A 25,771-nucleotide genomic window follows, 5' to 3' on the forward strand; every position below is an offset into this window, starting at 1 on the left:
GATGAGTAAAGTGTCATATGGCCACATTAATTTGCACCTAAAACCCAAGTACATCAATTGAGATTTGAAATGCCTTTTTGATTTTGATAAAAGGAAGAGGTCTAAGAAAATGAAGATATATATGAAGCTATTCTTGGCTCATTTCACTTTTCAATTTTGTTAAATAGAAATTAATGCTGATGCAATCTTTTCGCCCAGCTTTGAAAAGAAAGAAGCTTATCCTGTAAGGAAATTATCCATTAAAATCTAGTGAATATACTGTGAAAATATCCTTAGGTTACTTTGTTTCTACTATTTCAACTTAAAATTGACACAGAAGCTAACTTCATGTGAAATCAGATCATGAAACCGAAGGAATATTTTATTGTTAATGTAATGAATCTCATTAGCTGTAAAGCATTTCAGTACATGAAAGGCATGATATAAACACAAATCCTTTCTTTTGAAAGTATACACTTCAGCAGTAACGATAAATAAGAAGCCACTTTATCCATTTGGAATATCTTACCCAAGTGTCCTAGCAGTGAACTAATGAAACTTATTTTTAACCATTTATGAAATTCACAAACGTTTTTGCTGGGTTTCATGAGCAGGCTTTCTGTTAGTTCACACGTGTCACAGCCTGAAAATACAAAGTATAAAAACAACACTAATTTCTCCACTGTCTGTTGACAAGAGTAAACCTTCTGAATACACTCCTCCCTCTCTCACATATAAATTACAAAAATATCAAAAATACAATACCTCTATCAAGTGAAAAAGTAAAATGACAACAGCATGTGTGAAGTTTAACTTATTTTCAACCCTACTGACAACAGGCTCACCATTATTCTCAAATTTAGATAGAGTCGCACAAATTAATGCTTTTTTTGTCAAATTTTCTATCGACTTGTTTCTTCTTTGTGGAGGATTGCCCAATAGTCAGCAGCTTATATCCAAATTCAGACTTTGCAGAATGGCTTATCAGTGACAGTCACAGTAAAAGTGTGTTTCTGGCTATTGCTTTATGCAATCTACAGTTGATATGTTTCATGCTTTTCTCAACAGTTCATGAAGATTAATGACTAACAGCGGCCCTGCTAGCAATGACACAACTAGGTTTGAATTGACTAGGCTGATCACATGTTACACTATACCAACAATTCAGGGGTCAGTGTGATAATCACCTCATTCCCATAAAGATAATTGGGCAGTGGACTATATACTTTTAAAAGTAAGCAACATGGAATAATGGACACTGCACACTCTCAAAATGATTTCTGGAAAGTCAGGTGACTTCAGTTTGTGGTTTCTGTTCAGAGACAAAATGTCTGGGAAGTTAAAAATGCAAATGAATTTTCCAGGTGCAAGTTGACTGCCCCTTACCAGTTTGATGGAAGAGATTTAAAAGACAATAGCTACCAGACCTACCAGCACCATGAAGATGGAATGTCCAATAAAGGCTTTCAGTGAGCTAATCATAACTGGTATGTTGATGGAATATCAATCACCCTCTCATTGTGCAAATAACCTTGGCTCCAACCCATTACAAGGACAATGGGACACATTGAAACTGACATAACAAGACCAAAACTAGTTGAAGGAGGGGTGGGGCACTCAAACACCTCATTACTCCACAAAGGAACCCAGAAAGGCAGTCTGGAGGCCAGCAGCACAGAGATCATCACGCAGCAAGAGGAAAGAAACTCTGCCTCGAACAGGCAGTCATCTCAAGCAGTGAAAAGAAGAGCCAATGTGCTTTTACCTGCAAGGTTCTACTTCTCCTCTACAGAAGCTCAGGCACAGTGTTGTATAAAAAAAACCCAGAATCTCCACTGCCTTTAAATAATCAAGAGAGAAGGTCTGCAATGCATTTCATCTTCACAAGGGCTGGTTAAGAACATGTGACTTGTTTCTTGTTACTCGTAGTAATCTAAGTGCATGTTTCATCTCTAGAACTCATCTTTTCATGTATGTGTTATGTGTGCTTGAGGGACTGAGTATTATGTTGTGTTTACATTTTGGGGTGGTGTAAATAAATGTTTATCCTTTCATTTGGTTAAACTTGCCAGGAAGCCAGTTTTTGTCTATTCTTTAAAGTTACAATGCACAAAAGGTTTAAAAACACACCTTTTTAAAAAATATATTTTATTGCTGTCAACCAAGAAGGGAGAACAAAGCGGAAAAGTTATCCTGCCATGTCTCTCCATCATGACAGCAGTAACTGGATAAACACATCACGGATTAGATCATGACTTTGTGCGATAGTGTAAAACAGGTGATAACAAGTCTGCTTCTTTTGCAACTCTCTTGATTGAAGTTGATAGAAGTAAAAATTGGGAGAGATATAAAACGAGCTGTCATATCCTAATCTGTTTAACATTGTTGCATTCAGTCCAGAGCTATGCCTATTGCATACAGTCCAGATCTATGCCTATGCACGTGATCACACAAATATGTGTCATCTGTAAGTGTGGTTTATTTTAAATTAAGTTATTCTATTTTCAATTTGGATACAAGAGAAAATGTGTTAGAAACATGACAGTGTAATATATTCCAAAGTCAAACTTATTATCCTTGTTCTACCTACTGTTAGTTCTTGCTCAGTTCTGAAATTTCTCATTTTGCAGCGGTGTAATCTCAGATATGGGTTGCATTGCTTCAGATTCTATGGGTAGCTTATTGGGCTACCATGTTAGTTAGTTTTGAATTCTCTTTGGAGGTACACAATATAATTTCCATGGTCTGTCCAACATTAGTTTTATATTTTATCCAATGTTGGTTTTGACTTAAATGTATCTTTTGTTTCGTGCCTGTGGTTTGGTTAGTCATTCTGCTTTACATTTGTGAAGTTGGTGTTTCTGATATATTTGACCTTCTATCTTTCCCAGTGACCCTGTATATTTCCACTCTGCTCTATCTCAGATGTGTTTTGTTTTTCTGGAATTGTGGTGGTTATGTTTCTTGCTTTTTTTAGGCAATGGTTAGTCTTTCGACTGCTCTCCAGTATAGAAGAATCATAAGAAGAAAATCCTGGTATGGACTAGATTGTTATGGTCTTGAGGGAAACCATTAACTTGTAAAAATAAATTCAAATTCCCAGTTATTAACTGAAAGAATTATGCCACAAGATTTCATGTTTTAAACAACAAACTTCTACTGTACAATAGTAAAAGTAGTACTACTATATTAATACTATATATTTAATAACCACTTAGATTTTAAGCCCGAGAATTTTTGTTTCCACCCAAGAGTTCCCTTATGTGCTACAGGATCTTGAGAATTCACTTCTGCTGAGACCAAACCAAGGTGTGCCACAGTTCTTAGGAAATTCACTTTGACTCTCCTCAATTTCCTAGTCTGACAGTTAAGTTTCCAGGGTGCTCTCTCTCTCTCTCTCTCTCTGACAGCATTCTGCTAACAACCTCTTCACCAGTCTTACCAGGCAGATCTGACAGGTTTAAATCTTCATGAACTTGGAATTTTCATTCTGAGCATAGTCCCACATCCGTGCACCACCCCCACCCACCCACCCACTCTCCCCCAGCCCCATGTTCCTGATTTGTGACTCCAAATCAGGAACACACCTGGTGTTCTATTCCTCTATGCTCCTAGTTCTGGCTGCCAGCAAATACACAACTACCTTCTCACAGTCTTCCAAGCAACTAACAGTGACTGTGAGTAAACAGAAAGATGAGGCCAACACAAAAGGGTCCCTCACTGCATCCCATCCCCACAGCAACTTGGCACACCTGGGATGTCTCAGATAGTGAAGTTAACTTATTAACTTTAAACCTATCTTTTGATCTGAAAAGTATATGGATACTTTAAGATCTTCCCTTATTTACCCATTGCTTTCTTTTATCTGAAATCCACAAAAAATTTAAACTCCTTATGAAGACAACCATAAACATCTTGTTTCTACCAAGACTCGGAAAGTGGCCACCTATTGTTTACTATTTTCACATCTCTAATTCTAACCCCTTTAAGTAAACATAAACCATCCTTTGAATTGCAATTACTCTAGACTTTGTTCACCAGGCTCTCAAATCCAGGTTTTTTATTCCCCCCACTTAACTAACATTTAAAAATTCAATTCCCAAAACTAAAATTTATATACCAAAAACATGTGAATCATATATATTCAACTAAGATGAGAGAAGTACCTAACTTTTCTTTGCTCGAGCTATAATGTGAACTGATGCCTAGCTTTTCATAGGTTGGCAGATATTTGAAGATTTCTGTGATTTTGGTACCATGGAATTTCACAGATCTCAATTCATCATAAATGATAGGTGAACTTCACCATAAACTAATCTACTGTTAATTCAAAATAATTTCAAGCAGTTTAAGCAATATAGTGCAATTGACCTTTTGTACTTAAAATGAAATCCAGTAATTCAAATTAAGTGTTTTTTAAGCTTTCAGGAGCAAGTGATACAACTGAATTTGGTTTTTTACTATTTAAAATAAGGGCACAGGAGTCAGCACCAATGTTTGTTGATTGTACAACTGATTGGAAATCTTGACAACATTCTACACTCTATCCTGCATTTTCTAATCAGGTCTGCCCAATTCCATTTAGAATAGTGGGCATAAATCATTTTTCCTACTGCCCTATCGGTAATGTTGTGGTACAAATCATGCTGGGGAAAATCAATGATTGTCTTTTCTTATTGTAACAATTTTGACCAATACATACAGTTTTACTTCCCCAACACATTCGCATTCACAGATTGAGAGTTATGTCAGAAGCAGACTTGAGTCTCTTATAAAATAAAACATGCGCCTTTACGTGTGATATTAGCATAGGGGTTTGCATAGTGAAATTTGACAATTAACCATTAATTGTAGAGTATTTTTCACAAATATCCATGTTGTTCCTTTTTTCCAAAAGGTAGAAAATACCATTCCAACAGACCGAAGAGTACAGGTTAAAACTACTTGGTCAAATTTATTTGAAGATCAAATACATGAAGTCAAAGATTACAGACAACATTGGCTATGAATGTGCTTAGATTGCAGTCCCAGTGGTTATCCTGGGATTGGCCAGCTGTGCCCTCGGGCATTGGCCTCAAAGTTTATCTGTTCAGTGGCAAGAACCCCATTAACATAGGACAAGTGGGCTTCAGACGCAAGCCTGGCACATTTCTACCACATCCTGTAATAAACTCAGGCCATGCTCTGACCTGGAGGCGAGGTTGCCCAGACCTCTAGGTCCTGGCAAACATTCAGTCGGCTCTGAGTAATGGGTCAATCTAAATGCAACCAGCAAAATATTGTTGTTCAATATGGGTCCAAGTCCTGACCACTGTGGCTCACTCACGCTATATGGAAGAGAGTATCCCTCATCTTACTGGGTTTATCGGCCGGCAATCAAACCAGGCAAAGGAACCTCTAGTTTAGGGAGTCTGTATCCCATCAGGGTGCTACAGAAACTCCCAGGGGTCTGTCATTTTCCTGGGGGCTCTGTCAATCATGCGCCAGCCAAATTCCAGGGCCATACTGTAATGTTTACAAATAGTAAGACTAGAATCAATTTGCAAAGGGTTAATATAAGCTTTATAGAATTGTGTCCTCACAGAGTGTAATAAACCACAGGACATTAGATGAAAATAGGAGCAGGAGTCGGTCATTTTGCTCCTTGAGTCTGATCATCTACCTCAACCCCATTTTCCTGCTCTAGCCCCAGATCCCTCAATATCTTTTATATCTACAAATCCATCGATCTGAAACAACTGGCTGAGTCTTCCTGGGAGTGGATGGCCAGTCTGTTCTTTTTTTATTTACTTGAAGATGGAGCTCCACATTTCTGGCCAGGACTTCCGAATGAGGCCTCTTCAGAAAAGTGGAGCTTACTTGTTCTCGGAGTCCTTATTTGCAGGGCAGGATTGTTAGAGGAAACCAAGCCACGGCCCCTTTTTACAGCACTAGCTGCCCTATTTTGGTAAGTCTTCAGCACAGTGAAAATCTTTTGGACACTGCATTAGCTTTTCAGTGTGTAAGTGAATGAAAGCGAGTGAGTTCAGTGGGTTAAGTGCCTGGGATGGCGCAAAGAGTCAGAGCGTCATGGCGGCAAAAAAAAAATCAGAGCGTTTGGAGGGGAAGAGAGTTGGAGCGTCAGGACGGGCTGGGGGAAGTCGGAGCATGGCGGGGAGATGTGGGGAGAGGGATTCTGTGTATGGTTACACAGGAGTTAGACCTTTTTTTCTATTTAAATATTTCCCGGGTAACTATCTAGGGAAGTGAATTGAAACCCTCTGAAGTCTCTGACTCTAAGTCAGAGTTGGAGACTTTTTCCCCCAGAGGGTCTCGGGGAGCAGGGGAATTACCCATTGGAAATTGAAACTTCCCGGGCAATTCCCACAAAGTCCTTGCACTGGGACTTATGATGGGTCCTGTAGTGCATCCTCTGGGGTAGCTCCGGTCTCCAACTATCCAGAGATCAGAAGATCTAGGCCAAGCTGGGTCAAAATCCTGGAACTCCCTCCCTAATAGCACTGTGGGTGTACCTGCACCACATGGATTACAGTGGTTCAAGATGGGAACTCACCAGCACCTTCTCAAGGACAATTAGGGATGGGCAATAAATGCTGGTCCAGCCAGCAACACCCATAACCCATGAATGAATTTTTAAAAAGTCTCAAACTTTTAGGGTACAATTGCTGTATGGGCGATATGAAGCTCACCGGAGTTTAGAGCTTCAGCCAGAATTGAAAGCTGCAATTATACAGCTTTAAGAATCTAGAAAATCAGTGCTGTCAATAAGACTGCAGCATAGCATGCTGATGAGGAATCTATCTCACTGAAGTCAAGTTGATTTTGCCCAAAAAACAGGTGTAAATGGATGAAAACAACTGGAAGTTAGGGTGCCAGCAAGTGGGTTCTCTGCCCATATAGTACACCATCCAAGTTTCTGCCAGTATTTTCCTCCGTTGCTGGTTGTTATATTTTATGTTTAATAATTTGCACAAATGATGATGGGATCAATTAATGATATTAAAATTGAATGGTTAATATTTTGGCTCCTCCCTGTGTTGGTGTCTTCCATGGAGGGAGGAGATACTGCAGCTCAAATAATATTTCCCTGGTTGCCAATGGTACCGAGGAGTTTAAGACATTGCATGAGTTTCATTTCGTCCATCATGTTCATAAAATGGGCACCCCCGGTTTTAAGAGCTTAAGCTTGTGACAGAAGTTGAACAAGCTCAGGTGAAGATTACAGGTGAAACTTGTGTCTGGTTATCATTTTCACACTTTTGGTTTTGTTTCCTTTCATTTCACTTACCTGTTTATTTACTCCGGTGGCAGCAGTTGGGACACTGCCATTATAAACACAAGGTGTTTCCTTCTTTTGGAAACTCCCTGGGATTTGGGATTCTTAGAAGAAAGACCAACAGCTGGGCCAAACTGAAGCTCTTGCATCAGCAAACTATGGCACACATATCAACAGATGTCAATGAAGCAGCCCTTCTGCAGGCTACAATTCACAAAGATGGCTCTGGCTGAACTGTGCCACATGCTGCAAAGTGACTTGCAGCCAAACTCATCCACAGGCATAAAACCACTGGTGGCAGCGAAGAATAGCCCTTGCAACAAGAGAGAATAATTCTAACTATCTTCCCTTAACATTCAATGGTATTGCCCTCACTGAATTCCCACTATCAACAATGCTGGGGGTTACCATTGACCAGAAACTGAATTGGATCTGCCGTTTAAATATGGTGGCTACAAGAGCAGGCCATAGGCTCGGAATTCTGCAATGAGTAACTCACCTTCTGATTCCGCAAAGCCTGTCCACCAACTACAAGGCACAAGTCAGGCATGTGATGGAATACCTTGCCTGGATGAGTATGTTGTAAAAGATTAATATGATTGAATTATGCATTTAGAAATAAAAATGTTTGCCATATACTTTTTCCTGAAAACAGCAGCCCTTCAAAACAACATTTTGTTTGATAAAAATTGACCTTGACTTAAATAATGCCACTAGCCTATAGCTTTTGTCATTTTAATACAATTTCTGTCACGCCTATTACTCTTACATTAACACTTCATTAGCCCAGCTGTCATCCCCTAACATCTGTATAATAGAAGTATTATGAACAAATCTAAATGATAAAATTGTTCTTGAATATTTTATAACCCCACTACATTTCTATAGCAAAACAATGTGTTTTATGCTTTGCCTTTCTATTAATGCATCAATAAAATGGAGAACAAATTATAGAAAGCTCAATAAAATAATATCTCCACAGCAATATAAGTGCAGCTGTACAAACCAATTATTTTGGCACTCAAATATTCCACTTGTTACTGAAAACTTAATAGAAATGGGACAATTTTCAGAGTATCTGTGAATTTATGTTGAGTAAAGTGCATTTTAATGCAAAAAAATTACTTGGACTTATGCAGCAGAAATAAACAGATAAAACTCGAGCTTTCAGAATGGAGCATAAACCGATTCATTGCTGGGGGTGTGGGGAGAGGGGGTGACATGGTGCGGTGTGACGGGCAAACATTTCCACACTACTTCAACTAGAAATTAGGTCTAAGATTGGCTGACATGCACACGCATACAGAATTAGACCCAAAGGGCTGAATTTTAATATTCTAACCCACCCACAGCTGGGGAGGTGGGCAGTTGTGGGTGGGTTAAAGCAGAAGTTTTAAGAGTGCTGGTTAGTGGCTTGTTAACTCAGCCCAAGGCACTTAAATCTGACTTCTGTGTTTCCCAGCCACTTGCAGTGGGACAGTGTGATGCTAATCTGTTTTGGCCTCATTAATTAAATAGGGACCCTTTGCGAATTTGAATGGAAGCATTCCACAAGTGCCAGAACTGAGTCTGCAACTCGCCAAATAGAGGGTCAACATGCAAAGGAAACAGACAGCCCTCAGATGCATCCCTGGACATTATAGTATGAGTTGTAAGGGCAGGGAGGTTCTGTTCCCCACGGATGGGAGGAAGAAAGGTGACACAGAGAACAAGCACACATGGTTGGAAGTGGCAGAGGAGGTCAGCAGAAGTGCAGTGTCTTTCTCTTGAATACTTTGCTACAGGAGTTTTAATGGCTTTCCACATTCAAATCAAACAACTTCATTCTGTCTTCTCCAGCCTTCTCCTGCACATCACTCCTCAAACCAACACACCTTGCAGGTGACCCCATAGCCCTCTCTCAAGGAGTTCCCTCAGATCTCCAACTAACTAACCACAATGACACTCACCCTCATCTGTGTCACATCCATCCCACAGTGGCCCTCTGCAAATTTTGCCCTTCCATTCTCCCAAAATATTTCACAGATCACATTCATGGGTCTTTTCTTTCTCTCCTTGCAGAAGAGAGCAGGGAACACTAGGGAAAGGCAGAGAATCACATCTCTGGTCATAGCTGTGGAAGAAAGCACAGGCGATAAGCCTGGTTTCTGCATGTGTGGGCATTCGAGGTGAAGAAGTCAGGGCGGGGGGGTGGTGGTGGTGGTGAGGAAAGGGTCTCTCAGCTGACAGAATTAAATATCACATTCACTCACTTGTGTAAAAACACCCACTTATGTAAACTTGGTGTCACCAGTCACTGAATTTTAATGCAGAATGATGGCTCTCTCATCTTGCCAGTTCTGTTTCATGCCTTTTCATTTCCCCAAGATTGTTCAGGCCTTCTTGAGCTACCACCAGAGGAGATTGAAGAGTGGAAGTTCCTCACACCATTGTCCTGGCTCTGAGCTCAGGGGCCAATAGCCAGGGCAACAAGGGGACTGGGGGTCTGGGCACTGAGCCAGTTCATGGGATCTCACAGGAAGGCCCAATCGGTCCTCATGGTGGTGCATAAGCAGCTGCTGCCGCCAGCTGGAAGCATGTCTCAGGGCACTTATGATGGAAGTAGCCTCTCCTCCACCCCTTCACCATTGGCACAGTCCATCTTGATTGCAACAGAAGGACCTCCTGCCACTCAGCAGGAGAATTCTAATGTGGCAGGGCCCTCAAGGCCTCAGCCGCAGAGAGGACGCTCGCCAAAGTCATCCAGGGCAAGGGGACAAATAGATCAGCAGTCTCTGTTCCAGTGCAGCAGCAGCAGCAAACGAGGGAAGAGCAATGCGCCTCAGCATATGGAAGAGAATTAAGAAGAATCCACAGTAGACACAATCTGGTTCACATGGGTGTGCTTTGTTTATGTATCCCTTAGAGGGGCCATTGATTAATAAACCACCTATTTCTCAGCCATCCTGGAAGTCCCTCCCTAACAGCACTGTGGGTGTACTTACACCACAGGGACTGCAGCGGTTCAAGAAGGCAGCTCACTACCACCTTCAAGGGCAATTAGGGATGGGCAATAAATGCTGGCCTAAGCAATGACACCCACATCCCATAAATGAATTTTTTAAAAAAAAATCAGATATTGAGTTTATCTTTGATAAATTTATGAAATGACAGGAGTGACGATTCATCCACTTTCACTAGCGAACATTGGTCAAGATGCAACACTGCCTAAGGGATTGAGATGGTGAGTGCACTGACAGGACTTTCTCAAAGAAATCACCATATAGGCGGAATGACATTGAGACACAGGGACTACATGCAGCTCAGAAGCCACAAATGCTTAATAAGGTAGAGGTTCCAACAGTTAAGTCCTCCCATGTCTCACAGCCATCCATACGCTCCTCTGCAGGTCCTTACACTTCTCTGTCGGGCTATTCCCTGACCTCCTCACTGACATAAAAAGGAATACATGCTATCTTGCGGCTCCTCTTCCTCCAGGCATCCCCTCTCTGCAGCACTAAGTTGTGCAGAGCACAGAACAAAATGACCAATGACACTTTGGATGTAGTGTCCTGAGTGCTCCTCCAGGCATTGGAATCTCACCTTTAGCAGCCCAACTGTCTGCTCCATGATGGCCCTAGTGGTCCCATAGCTGTTGTTAGAGCTCCTCTCTACCCACAGGCATCGAGTCATTTCTTCAAAGGGTAGCTTGTGACCCAGAAGCTGACCATCCAGGGCATCAGGTCCATTAAATGCCAGCACCTTGGTATTCCAGAGAATATAGGAGTCGTGGCTGTTACCCGGTTACCTAGTGCAGACCTGCAAAATTCTTCGATGGCGGTCACGTACCAACTGGAGATTTAAGGAGTGGTAGCCCTTCCTGTTAGTAAATGTACAGGACTGGCCTGCTGGAGCCTTTATGGTGACATGACTGCATTCTATTGCTCCCTGAACCCTGGGGAAACCTGTGATCGCTGCAAAGCCTCTGGCTTCTTCAAGGTGACTGTGGTGGTTCATGGAGAATGCAATGTACTGAACTGACCTTTGGATTATTGCATGGTAAAGACCTTAATGTAGTGGCAGGCAGCAGACAGAGTAATGCCATTGAGATCTCTACAGGCAGTGGTGGACAGCAGGTGGCGTAATCAGTTCTGTTGAAGGGTCATGAGGACTCGAAACGTCAACTCTTTTCTTCTCCGCCGATGCTGCCAGACCTACTGAGTTTTTCCAGGTAATTCTGTTTTTATTATGTAATTGATCTATTTATAGACTAATTGATATTAGTTGCACTGAGCTTTGCTGTGATCAAAGTAAAAATTTAGCAGAGACGAAAATAAAAGGTGACTCCTGACCAGCCAAAAAGACCAATTATATGCATGCCAATGCTACTAGTGGCTGTACTCCATGAAATTCCCCTTGCTCGAAATCTTTAGGACACAGCTGCTTCATTTATACTTTTACAAATGAGCCTTTCAACTAAGGGTTTCTTTGCAAAGAAAGGAGGCAGCTATTAAATGACGATACAAATTACACAAGACAATTTCTCTAAAGCTACTCTTCTTAAAATTCAATCCATGTAAAGTCTGTGACAAAATTCTTGATCAATGCATAAGTTACAAACAAATATTTCTTCTAGTTTACAAGAGCACTTTTGCAAATTGGCGATAATTTGGGAATAACAATGGAAATGATTCAATGACATCAATCTAACTAGTTTAGCGGATCAGTTCTGGTCTAACATTTGTTTAAATTAAGGTAAGTTGAATTAAGTTAGTGTTGGCATTACTTTATATCAAATTACCACCCATATGTAAATATGCTACAATGTAATTTTTCCTGTAAAATATATTAGTCATTGCATTTATTAGATTTGGAATGCTGACCATGCCAGACTGTACATCTATTCTAAAACTGAGTCGGAATTACAAATTACTGAGTGGTTTTGTTGTGACATTGCTTACAGTCCCAAATGTAGAGACCCGGATTGAACAATGGTGGTTCAGATGCCAGAGACTGTTGCGTCAGTACTGGCAGGTGGAGTATAGGACTGAAAATTTCTGGCAGGATGCTTTTGGTTGCAGTCAGGGAATGGGGTGCAGGTCTGGAGAGTGCAACATTTAAACCAAGCATCAATGAGAGAGGAGGATCTGAACCAAAGCACTTGGATCAGTCTAAGTAGTGCAAAAAGAACAAGGGAGGGAGCACTCAGAGCACGTCTGTGGGAAGAATGGAGTAAGCCTGCAGTACTTCGAAAAGAAGGGAGTCTGAGTAGAGTGCTCAGAACAGAGAGTTAATGGAGGATGAACAGGCATCACGAATTCCAAAGAATGACTTGGATTCGGATTCATCCATGGTGTCACATGGACCAATTTTGAGTGGCCTGTGACGTTACATGGTTAACGTAGAATAGATCAGTCAGCAATGTCGAATATTACAGAGACTACAAACACGCAATTATGATTTTTAATACTTTTAGTAGATCTTTTGGGCATTGGTTGTGAAATTGAGTCTTTATGCTAAACTGTAGTGGATGCTTTCAAGATCAGCAATGGGGTAAAGCAGGGCTGTGTCCTCGCATCAACACTGGCATATTTTTCTCCATGTTGCTATTGTAAGTTTTCGGTGACCCAAATTAGGGTGTCTACCTGCATGCCAGAGCTAATGGCAAGCTGTTCAACTTGGCAAAGATTGCACGTCAAGATCAAAGCGTGTAATGTCCCAATCGTGAGTTGCTGTTTGCTGATGATGCTGTGCTGCCATCCTGTATTGAACTTCACTCGCAGCAGCTTGTAGATCAGTTTTCCCAGAGCCTGCAAGGAGTTTGGATTGACAATCGACATCAGGAAGACCAAAGTTATGGGCCAGGACATAGAGACTCCACCTTCTATCAGTATTGACTTCCAAAGTGAGGTTGCCGTCGACAGCTTCATATACCTTGAATCAACAAATACCAGCACCCTGCCCCCTCTTGCCGAAATCAGCACCAGCATTGACGTGACAGCTGTGGCCATGGCAAAGTTGATAAGTTGAGTGTGGACCAACTAACCAAAAATACAAAGTTGTTTGTGTACCAGGCTTGTGTTCTCAGAACCCTTCTTTAAAATAACGAGGCATAGACAACTTAAGCCATGAAAGGCGGCTGAACAGCTTCCGCCTCCGCGGCCTCAGATGAATATTGGGCATCTCCTGGCAAGACAGAGTGTTGAATATGGAAGTACACCAGCATGCAGACATCCCCACCATGTTTGCCCTCGAATCAGTGGTGACTCCATCTGCTGGGTCACGAGAGCCAAACGGACGACAGTCTCATCCCCAAAGACATGTTCTATGGCGAGCTTGCTATCAGCACAAGGCAAACAAGTCACCCATGCCTGTGATACAAAGATATCTGCAAGCGAGACGTCAAGTTGACTGGGATCAGCGTTGATGCATGGGAAGTCCTTGCTGCTGACTGGAGTGCCTGGAGACCAGCAGGAAGGAAGGATGTGGAAAAAGCAGAGGACATACGAAAAGACCAGATGATGGAAATGAGCAATTGACCTTGGGACAATGCTTTTGTCTGTGCAAGCTGCGGAAGCTGCTGCCAGTCACAAACCAGCCTCTGCAGCCACACCAGATGTGATGATGTTCAATATAGAAGTGACATACATGTTGGGCACAGACCATCGTCTCCTGAGACAGAAGGATGCCAAAAAAAAAGCATGTTATCTGCCAATATATTCTCAGACACTCTCTTTGCCCATCTTCAGTTTTCTCCATGTTGATGTGTGCAAATTGGCTGCTGTATTTCCCTATATTACAACAACAGGGCAAAAGTACTTTAATGGCACACATTCTGGTCTCTGGATCATTGGAAACCAGACATACAACCCAAAATACATGTAGGGACACTGCAGAAGTTCTGACATGCTGACCTCCATGGAAGTTTGAACGTCTGATGGGCAATTCCCCTCCTCCAGGGGACCCTCCATGAACGTCTCCGACTCTGAACTAGAGAAGACAACTTTGGACAGTTCCTTGGGACTTACCCAGGAACTATTAAACAAGAAAATCCTAGTCTATCTCTTGAGTAACGATAAAACTGATTCCCCCAATCACTCACACCTCATCCTGCTATCCCTCTGACTCCATCCCCACCACCTCCACTCCCGCCCTGACTCCACTACCCCTCCCAGCCACCCGACTACTCCCCCAACCAGAGCCCCCTAGCCCTCCCGGCCCGACTACCTGCCCCTGATCCATCTACCCACTCACCCACCTGCCACCTAAACCACTTACCTCAGCCCCCCACCCATTCACTAATGTTCATCCACCCACTAACATTTACATTGGACCTTTAAACTTACCATATAGCAGCTAGTGCCATAAAAATCTTCCAATCTTCCCCCTGACTTTACAGCACTGTGATGGAGCTCTCGAAAGGACTTCACATTTCTGGAGAAGCTGTACTTCGAAGGCCCAGCAAGAAATATGGAGCAGCATTGGGGTATGGAAAAGTTCAGGTCAAGTTGTAATCTGATGATGATTGCTGATCCTTGGAAGATCCAGGCCATTGGTTCTAAAGCGCTATGGAATGTCCTGAAGTTGTAGAAGATGTTGGATAAAAAAAGTTATTTTTTTCCGAAAAGGATATTAACTTTTAGGGTTTGATTCCAGTTCTTCCTATGCATTATGTAGTACCATGTCTACATTTTCATTTCTATGATTGCATACCAATTTATTTGTATAAAAATCTGTTAGATCAGTTTGGTCCGATGGATCCTCATCAAAGTGGTTATAATGGAACCCATGATAAGTTGGATATAACATAAAAAGTCTGAGAAATAACCAATTTGGAAGTTTGAAAAACTCTACTGGAAATCCAAACACCGCAATGGCACTAGGTTCCTGAGATGCTACGACTGGCAGCTGGGTGCTTCTTTAAATAGTATCTCCAGTGGCTCGGAGTGATCAATCCAACTAGGTTTTAGTACATAGCTTTTAATATTTGGTTGAGATACCCAACATGGAAAAATAGGGTACTCCAAGAATGCATGCAAATTGGAGTCCTATAGTGTCCAAATATTATAAGCGCCCAATTCGCATGAGTTTTTGAGTTTCTTGCTTGTTTCTGGTAAATGCCTTGATGGAATAAGAAGGATGTGAGGCTAAAATAGCGCTTGGTGAAAAAGCAACAGGAATGGGCCAGAAAGTACTCAGAAACAATTTTAACTGCATGCCCTGCAAGGTAGATTAAAATCACCCTTTAACCTACATCACAAACACATAGATCAGCTGAGTAACCAGAGGTTCTTAATGAGGCAAAGCTCTATAGGGATAAAATTATTTTTTGCCTCCTCTGGAAAATGCTTGGTTACTCCTATATTCTTCTCACCTATCTGAAGTGTTAATTAAAAGGCAGTCATATTTTGTAATATGTAATTCGTGCAATGGTAATATGTAATTTTGTTAGCAGTTGCAAAGAACTACAGCCAATCGTGATGGACCTGCAATAATGATCTTTTGCTACTTTGGAAGCAGTCAACCAGCCATCTAACTGATAAAATGCCAGAAAGTTTATTCAATTAGCTGTGGAGTAAGCAACTGTAGCAGGAAAAATGCTGAACATCAGCAAAGAAAATCCCAATTTACATGCACAGCATTGCATGTGCGCAACCTCTCAATAGTAATCATCTTCCCACTGAAGAATATTTATCTGTGCTGCATTTCAAAATATGTTAGGCCAGGAATTGCTGGAAAAATAATGGTGACTTAACAGCATTCATCACAATTAGTTTGTAATTATCAAGCAATTTCTGGTGAAGAAGATAGATGCCATGAATTACAATTCTCCACGAATTGCTGAACGATTAAATGTTAGCCTCAACAAAACTGCAAAAATGGTAACCTCTGTCAGCCTCCCATTGAAATTAGTCGTGTGCCATGAAATTGTTGGATTTATGCTGTTCATGTGAATGAATCTCACTACAGCAATTTAGGACTACTGATTTATGTCGTGAGGACCATCTTAATGATGTGACTTCTGGTCCTGACATGACATTCAACCTTGGAGACCAAGAAAGGGAACAATGCAGCTGTTCGGTCTCACTTCAGCAAGTTGTCAACTGTTCATAAAAGTTTTTAAAACTTTTTATCTTTCTTGGCAGTATTTTTATGCCAGCCTTGCCATTCACACTCCTTTTAGTGTCTGAATGCTAAGCTATTTCAATACTCAAATGCAAAAATTTTGGGATAAATGTTGCAATTTGATATATGACATGGCATGCGTAATATGCATGGGAGAAAAATGGTGACTTAGGATCAATGGTTCCCAAAGCTTTCCATCACTGGAATTTTTCTCATGTGATTTTTGGATCTGTTGTAGACCAACTGAGGGAGATTGATTGCTATGATTAGTCAACAATGATTAGTCAACAACTCCACCGAGTACGAGACTGCCAGAAGGATGGAAGCTGAATTCGGTGGAGCTTGTGTTTGGCAATTCCTATATGTTCGCATGAAAACAGTTCAGTTGTTCATGATGGGCAGGTTTGCCGGTTCTGTCCTTCATGGGTCACAAATGTTTTCATATTTCACACAATTACCCTGCCATTCACTCATTAACTTCTCAAGGACTTGCACTAATACAACTGGGGTACAATACCCTCTTCTGCTTGTTTACTTTAATCTTGTACTAGGTTTTCTTTCTGTAACTTCTCTTTTCTTAATCCACACTCTCTTTCCCTCCCTTCATTGTTCTTTCTGCATCGACTTTGACTCTGATTTTCCCGATTTCCTGCTTCATTGTCCACTGCTACTTTCTCTATTCTCATCTTTCGATAGTTAAGGAGATAAACTATTGGGCATGATATTCTTGAAGTCCCAAATGTGACATTGACACCATTATCGCTTCAACGGTCCAGCAACTTGTATTACAAATATACAGTGATCTGAACGCTGATGGAAATAGTCTAATTAATGTCACTCAACTGGAGATACATCATTACAGCAATTTCTAGCCCTATACATGTCAATATTTTGGCAATAGTGATAGTTTAAAATAGCAGACTGGTAAAACTACTTTGGTACACTACAACATTTTTATATTTTTAAATTGCATATTCATTTTTCAGTGAAACAAAAGTTTAAGTAGAATACCAATGTGCATTTATATAATGCATATAGGACACTGTGGTACAGAAGTGAATTAAAAGAAAAATCCAAAGCCATTAAGTTTGATGCAACATTCTTAGAACAATTTTATTTTGCTGTTATCCTAATTTTTATGGGAGTTTACCTCAACTGCAATTTGCTTCCACCATCAATGTATATGATTCTATGATATAGTGGTCAGACTTTAAACTATATATTTCTTTAAATTGTCAAGAATTTTGTGACAAAAAAAATTATGAACGAGAATGTTAACTGGATTGGATTCTAGAATTCTGCACTAAGTGTACATGCAGTTTTGATATTTATAAAATAACTTTTAAAATTAAGTATAATGAATTGTGGGTGAAATAGTTTAGCACAGTTGCCTGCTTGACATCCTGCTCATAGATTCTCTGCATCTTGAACAGCCTTTCCTTATACTCCATACAATTGACTCCTGTTAATTTGAAGTTGCTTAATTTGAATTGCCCATTAACTTGAATTGAAAACATGTAAATAAAAAAATCCATCCTGTACCGGTTTATTAGAATTGCTTAAATTTGAACTACTTGAACATTTATATTTTCCTGAGCAAAAATGTGACGTTGATTTAGTAGGGTTAGATGGCACAGGTTTTCAACAATAAGGTACTGTACTAAAAATAAACATCCTCACACAAAGAAATGCAGAAGTATGAAACATCATATTTTAAATTCTGAATTCTTCTTGAACTTCTGACATGTTTCATCTCTATCTGATGTACGACTATGCATGACCAACACTGCCATTGCACCTTTATGGTGCACCGCATTTTCTTTTGCCTCACAGAACATAGCAAAGCCATATTCAGCTTATCTGGGCAAATGGTCCAATGAGTGAAAGTTCAGAAGCTATTTCTCCTTTTGAGAAAGCAATGATCTAAGTACGGTTGAATTCTCTTCGGAATGCACAAAACAATCAATGTCAAGTTGACGAAATACAAGTGCCGCATCTGTCACTTTGTTCGCTAATAGTTATTATTTATGTACATATATCTAGTATATTGTGAATATTGTAAATATCATGTGTTTGAGAAGAGCACCTTCTGCAAATCTTGGTAAATTTTAAGTTCCTTGTAAATCTTTAGTCTTGCTCTTTGGTAGCACCTTCCTTGCATTTTATTTAAAACCTTAGTGTGAGATGTTTCCTCATTCTGTGATGGTTCATTCATTGGAACTGTAGATCTCTGCCCTCTCTCCAGTGTTTGAGAAATCGCTGTGCCAAATAAAACGTGGATGATATGGAAACTAACCCATTTACTTGAAGTAAGGATCAGCTAGGGTGGGACATCTTATTCTGTTGTGTTCCATTAAATATAAAAATATTAAGTAAATATTAACCACAACTGAACATAAATATTCAAAAAAATGAAATATTATAAAGTCTGAATTACTAATCTAAAATTCGAGCATTGAATGTTATAACCACTCTTGCTCCTGTTAAAAATTATGAACCTTAATATAAAACACAATTACTGGCTAGCTTATATGAACTTGTTTTTATGACTTGTGACTGCTTCAATCTGGCCAAATAAGAATGGATGGGGGGAAAAAAGTCAGTAATCTATATTTACAGTTGTCAAAGGCAATGAAATTTTTGTTTTTTTAAAAAAACTTTGAGTCATGAGCACATTTTGACAGTAATATCACAACTGGGAAGAACATGGGTTGATGGCTAATGTTCTGAAACCAATGTCCTCCACTTAAGATCTCAATGGACTGCAATGCCCTAACAGTTACAGCAAATTGAACTTATGTAGCAAGGACTATAAAAATAACTATAAATTAGTAATTAACAAAGAAATGATAAACTTTTATGCCATTTTCTCAAGCAACCTCCACCCTCTCCCTTAAACTTGCATTTATATAGCACCTTTCACAAACTCAGGTCATCCCAAAGCTTTTCATAGCCAATGAAGTATTTTGAAGTGCAGCAACTATTATAATGTAAGAAAGTGAGACAGCTAAGCACAACGAGGTTCCACAAACACCAGTGAGATAATACCAGATATCTATAATGGGTCCAACTTTAATTTTGTACAATGTATACATTTTAAATGGGTTAAATTGGCTCCAAACTGTTTTATTAATATAGAAATAATAGTTGAGAGATGATTATTGGCAAGACACCAGAACAGCACCTCTGTTCTTCATCAAATTATATCATAGGATCTTTCACACCCACCCAAGACTGCAGATGGATCATCAGTTGAACATTCCATATGATAACTGACACCTCCAATGCTGCAGCATTCCCTTTGTACTGCACTAAAATGTCAGCCAAGAGTATGTGCTCAAGTGTGTGAAGTGCAGCTCAAACAGATGACCCCTGGCTCAGAGACAAGAACGCTATTATTGAGCCATGGTTGGCCTTAAAACGTCCAAGGATCTCAGTACTGTAGTATTTTGGTAGCAAACAAAATATCACCACTTTTTTTTGTTTATTCTAGGATTACACTAAATTATTAGCTGTTTTGTAGTTCAGTTTTTCTGAAATGTAGTTCCATTTATCAGAAGCAAATGTATCTCCTGGTATTTATATCAGCTAAGTTGACTATAATTTTGTCACTTGTGAGTTACACAAACGAGTAATGGTTCATCTCAAGTCTGCAGATAAAACTGGTGCACAGAGACATGCAATATTTAGTGTACTTACAGCATTTGTTCTACAAATGTAATTATTTTAAAGCTTTTGTTATAGACCTGCAACCCTAATATCACGATAATGTCAGTAATGTAGAACTACAGATTCTCTCTCTTTAGTATTGCTGAAAAAAAGACATGCCTAAGCTTTTCGTCTTGCACTCATCAGGACATTTTGCAAGAATACCAATATAAGAGGAAAACAACAATTTATACTGTATGTGAAGAGAGTGCTGATTGGTTGGCAAGTGGCATTGCCATGGAGAATGCAACAGTGATGGTGGCCTACAGTTAACTGCCAAGCATTGTTTGAAATTTAAACTAGGCAGTTTGACCCTGATTGGTCAAGACTTTGCCCAGAGGAATGAGCTAGCAAGTGGCTGTCACTTATTTTGTTTAGTTGAAACAGGCACAATGTGTGTAGATGTTCTTTCTGCCTGCAAAGAACAGGGCCCAGTGTATTAATAAATTTAGCTTCCAATACATGCAAGTGCACCACACTGCGAGCCCTACTGACTGGTGCATTCTCCATGGCAATGCCACTTGCCGACCAGTCAGCACTCTCTTCCCATACAGTATAAATTGTTGTTTTTGTCCTGATACTGGTATTCTTGCGAAGTGTCTTGATGAGTATAAGATGAAAAGCTTAGACATGTCTCATTTTTTTAAGCAATACTCAAGTTCTGTACTACCAAACAACTATTTCTCTCTCTTTATTGTTGAGGCCACTTTGTTGTGATATGTAACATGGACTAGTACAAAGATTTTGGGCAAGTGTACGATACAAATAAATCTTTATTTTCTCTTGTAAAGCTGACAGACCTAATTGGAGGTACAGCTGATTTCATATGTAGAAAATCTTAAATATATATTTCAAAATATGCATTAATGTTTTTACTTCTTACACTTGTGTTGTCTTCTAGGCTTTAAAAATATTTTAACTTTTTTTTCAATCACAGCAGCAGAACTGATTACTATCAGTGAGTGCTTGAAGTCATTAAAGCTCTGATTGTGAAAAATATTTTTCACAGTTGCCATCTGGATAAGTATTAATAAAATTAGAGTATTTTGGAGGCTGCAATGGGCAGTTGGGAACAAAATGGTTAATAAGAGAGAGGAAAAAATGTAGGTGTTGAAGCAATCAAATCCAATGTAAAACAAAGGTGGTATGGCATATTGAAGCACTCAAATCCTGGAGATAAAAAAGCGGTACGGTGTGCTGAAGCACCAAAATCCATAATGTGAAATGGGGGCATGGCATGTTCAAGCTCCCAAGACTAACGTGCAAAGGTGGTGCAGTGTGCTGAAGCACTCAAATAGAATGTGAAAGGGTGGTGCAGTAATTTGAAGTTCTTAAATCCAAAAGGCAAAACGGCTGTGCTATATGCTAAAGCAGTTAGATCTAAAGTGAAAGAGTAGTGTAGTGTGTTGAAACTCAGAAAGGATGCTATGGTAAAGCTTTCAAATCTAATGTGAAAGGGTGGTACAATATGATGAAAGCCTCAAAACGTATAATAAATATGCTTTCATACTTCTCGGTACAAAATAGCCTCAACCAATGACAGGCAACCGCCAACAGGAGGCACCACCAGCATTAAATTACGTTTTCCATCTTTCTCACACAATCGTATTTCTTCCGTAATCAGGGCACTGTACACTTATTTTCTTGTGGGGTGCCTTAAAGCAACGTTCGACATCTGCAAACTGCAGCTGCACTAATTGAATTCTATTTTATACCTGATGAGGGAGTAGCACTGCTAAACGTTAAACGCATTAGATGAATAATTTGCTGAAACACAAAAGACTCAAGAGCAAAAAAATAATTGTGGTCGAACAATTCCCTATTCAAGAGTTTGAAATTAGTTTAAATCCACGGTTTAGGTAGAACAAAATAATGAAAATGAAAACACTTTACTTTACAGGTAATTTGCATGAATAATGAGACTAATTGCCTTTATTAAATAAGTGTTTACTTTGATTGAATTTTGGCTGTTGATCAACAGATGTGCTGCAACACGCATCATACTTGGTAGCTGATACACGATAAATTACATTACACCTACAAGGCTGTCAATGGAACACATTAATCACACTGGGGAAAGCCTCGCTGTTGCCATTAGGATCCTTACACATTGCAACTTACTCAATGCCCAAGACAAATGGCGACAATATATTTCTTTAGTAACCTACAAGTAAATATTGCTGGAGGTCTCCCAAGCACCTGTGTAAAAGATGGTGGTTCAAAATGACAGTCGGGATAACCCAGAGCAAAGATCAACCAGCATAGTTGCCAAGTAAGTAATTAGTGCTTTTGTTAGAGAGCAACGGAATTTTGTCACAAACATGATTTTTCCTTGTTTAAAAAAATACTTTCTTACAATATGTCACAGGAGCTGAAAGAAATGCAGATTGGGATGGCGTTGTGTTCCTTCTGCACGCTTTGCAGAATGCAGTTGCTACACAACAGCCTGTCTCCCAGTTTTAAATGGGGGGTGGGGGGTGGCTGCAAGGTATCCAAGTGGCAGACACCGACTCACTTCCAGCCGTGGTCTATTAAGTAGCCAGACGAAGGCATACTTAAAGTAAAGCAAGGTTGAGAATGTATTTAAAGAGCAGGCTGTGCGGTTAATGATCCCCAAGAAAATGGTATAAAAGGAGGAAGAGGCTGAATTGGGGGACGAGGAGAACAAAAGTAGAAACAGGCAGAACCACTGAAATATAAACAGAACCAGAAAACACAAACTAGAAAATGGCTATAATTGGAGGGAACATGGAAAACATAAATTTGCACACGTTGGAATTGGAATGGTGACAATTGAGTTTGTTTCAAAAAAATAAACTAATCTGATTATAATACAAATCCACTTACACAAAAACTCCAAAGAGGAAAACTCTCATGCCGACCTCTATGGCCAGATTCCACATGTTCTTTTTCTGTGGTTCCTTAGGAGGCAACTGCATGACTGAATAGGCGATTACTGCTTTTTTTTTAAATAATTGGGCTATCTTCCAAAGAAAGGAAGGAGTTGCCCGTAGAGGATGAACCGTGGTACTTTCACTGGGCGGACAGCTCACTGGACTGAGTGCCCGAGGCAGCCGGCTCCGAAAACCAGTAGCCGCCTCACCAAGTCGAGCATCGCAAGCGCAGTTGGCGCTGAATTTCTGCTCCGTCTGCCTTCGGCAAACTCATCTCCGCAACGTTACTGTACGCGATCGATCAGGTGAGTCTGTGGAGGAGGAGCGAAAGTACTTTCCGTGGTGTGGGCTCGCAGATCCAGGTGATGCTCGGCTGCTTGTCCCGGGCTGTCCTATAACCTTCTTTGAAGACGCACTAGGCTCGGGAGAGGCTCGAGTTTGCCAGTAACGCGCCGAGCTCCTTCAAACTAACACTTCCCAAGGAGCTGCGGCTCCGCTTATTGAAGAGGGGGGAGGGGGACACGTATCGCAGACAAGTGTATGCCAAGGTTCTTTCATTCCTTAAGCACCTCACCACCGACGATTGACGCCTTTATCCAATTAGTTACCCATAAACCGATGCCACAAATCATCTGCCCCCCCCCTCCGGCTCCTCCCTTGGCTCAATTCTGGGTGTGTTTTATTTCTTTAAAAACAAGGGTTATTTATATGAATTTCTCCTGGGGAGGATCAGGATCACTCTTACATTGAGGCAAGAATAAAATGCCAAGAGAGCGCAAGGCGAACATCTCGTTTGAAATTCGTGCAATTAATCATTCAGCGCTTGTTTTTGTTTTTTTTAGATTTTTTTCCCCTTTTTGATGTGTCAGCTGGCTCATTCCTGAGTTCTGACACCGCTCTTTTGGTTAGAAGTCAGTGTGCTAGAGAAAGGATAACCTTTCGCACATTCGTTTCTGAAATTTAGCTTACTATTTTTTTCATTAAAAAGTTTATAGTTGTGAAGATTAAGGTGCAGAAGTGCTGGTGGAAGCACATGCAGTGCAACCTTTACAGCTATTCGCCTTTCTTCACATCAGGAAAATATCCAGTCCTGATAAATCAAGCTGTGGAAAATTTGATCAATGTTCAAAAACGATTTAAGACACACGAGCTGGAGCAAAAACAAATCGCCTTCTACCAGGGAGAAGAATCGCCGACCATTGTCAGCATAATACACCGACTGCATGTGGTGAACAGATTAAAGGGTTCAAGGCTACCTTGGTTGGCATTAATTACAGTTCATTAATGCCCATATATGTTTAATAGCAAGATCATCTACACTTATCAATTAAAGAAAATAATCATTTTTGGTGTGATTTAAGTTTGCATATTACTTTGTAGATGCAAACCAGGCTTTAATGTATATAACTAGACCAGAATTAATGCATTTGAAATCTTTTAAAAATGTCTTTAGGAATATATAATTTATGAGAATAGCCTGCATGCCATTTTGATGTATAAGGACAGATGGTGCACCAATGCAGTGAACTGTCTCTCCGCTGGAATACTTGCTGTAATATATGTAATAAACCATCTTTACATTTTTAGCACATTATTCTCAATTTACCTATTCATGATCATGCAACTACTGAATTACTATATGTTAGTGTTGTGAAATTGTTATTACATAAACAATACATTTAAATTAGGATCTTGCACTTGGTCTGTCAATGATGGAACAGACAAATACAATGACCCTGGGTTGATTATGGGGTTGGGGTTATGGTATGATTATTATTAGTCATTTTTAGGTGTGACATATCTGCTAATTCGTTGTTGTAGGTCCTCCTGCAAGTCCAGAGAAGCTGCAAAGGAAAATTTGGCCAAAGGTGAAAGTTTTTCTTGTCCATAGTTGACTGGATGTACATGGGAATCATAAAGCACCTCTCAGCTTTTCAGTAGTCTTTCAGCTCTCATTGTATTTTACTTACCTCTTTATTGTTCCTTTGAGATCATTAATTCATTTCCGATAATCCTATGGCATTCATGGAATTTTGTTGGCTTTCACACAAATCATGTTATTTATTTATCTTAGCAGTTCAGGATATGTCTTCAATTTTTATTCACTATAATTTGTCTGATGCAACTTTTATTAATACAGTTTAACATTTGGAAGAGTGTATAAATCATGTGTATTTTGGGATGGTATGTTTGCATAATTCTAATTAATTGCTGATTGATTGGAACTTGCAGCGTTTTTGCCTGGCCAGGAAGTGAAGGTAGCTTCAGCCAAGATAAAACCTGAAGTGTTTTAATGCCTCAAGTTACAATGAACTATCCACTTTCTCACAAGGAAGCTGAAAGGGAAATTATTTACCACCTTTTATGCTGGTAGATACTAGGAAGGCTGGCTGCAATACACTTTTTTTTAAATGAACTGCTTGTCAATTTGAGATAAACATCACATGTTGAAAGTGACTAAGCAATAATCTCTACATTGCTATTTGTGATACCGATGTGGTCAAAACTTCTACTACGGAGGCACAATGTGTCATTCCAAATAATTCTCTGGCATTTATGAGGTTGTACACAGCCATATAAGTTGCTGTGTTGTGAAAACAAATGTGTGATTGTGCTTTAGCCTGTAGCTATGCTGCTTGTACTAGAAACAAAATTGTGTTCAAATACTATTGATGCAAAAAAAATTTTAAAAATCAAGTATGGTTTGACCTATTTTGTTAAACTAATTAACTAAAAGCATTAGAATCTGTAAAACCAAAAACATGTGTGATGGAAATATTTTACACAAGCAACATTAGGTCTTTTTTCA

The 25,771-nt window shown here is 39.9% G+C and overlaps 1 protein-coding gene and 1 long non-coding RNA gene across 2 annotated transcripts in view; one reads left to right on the top strand and one right to left on the bottom strand.

Annotated features, from left to right (window-relative positions):
* Nucleotides 1–23,296, bottom strand: part of plpp4 (phospholipid phosphatase 4) — a 261,325-nt gene extending 238,029 nt beyond the window's left edge. The window contains exon 1 of the mRNA XM_041209895.1: nucleotides 22,916–23,296. Coding sequence (XP_041065829.1) covers nucleotides 22,916–23,007 — 92 coding nt within the window. The 5' untranslated portion in view covers nucleotides 23,008–23,296. The remainder of the gene's footprint in view (nucleotides 1–22,915) is intronic.
* On the top strand, nucleotides 22,134–24,871 carry LOC121289918. Its single transcript, XR_005945670.1, has 3 exons — nucleotides 22,134–22,340; nucleotides 23,062–23,267; nucleotides 24,784–24,871. It is a non-coding gene; the product is annotated as an uncharacterized LOC121289918 (long non-coding RNA).
* Nucleotides 24,872–25,771: the final 900 nt, after the last annotated feature.

This window comes from Carcharodon carcharias, chromosome 17 (genome assembly GCF_017639515.1).
Source record: "Carcharodon carcharias isolate sCarCar2 chromosome 17, sCarCar2.pri, whole genome shotgun sequence".
NCBI classification, from domain to species: domain Eukaryota; kingdom Metazoa; phylum Chordata; class Chondrichthyes; order Lamniformes; family Lamnidae; genus Carcharodon; species Carcharodon carcharias.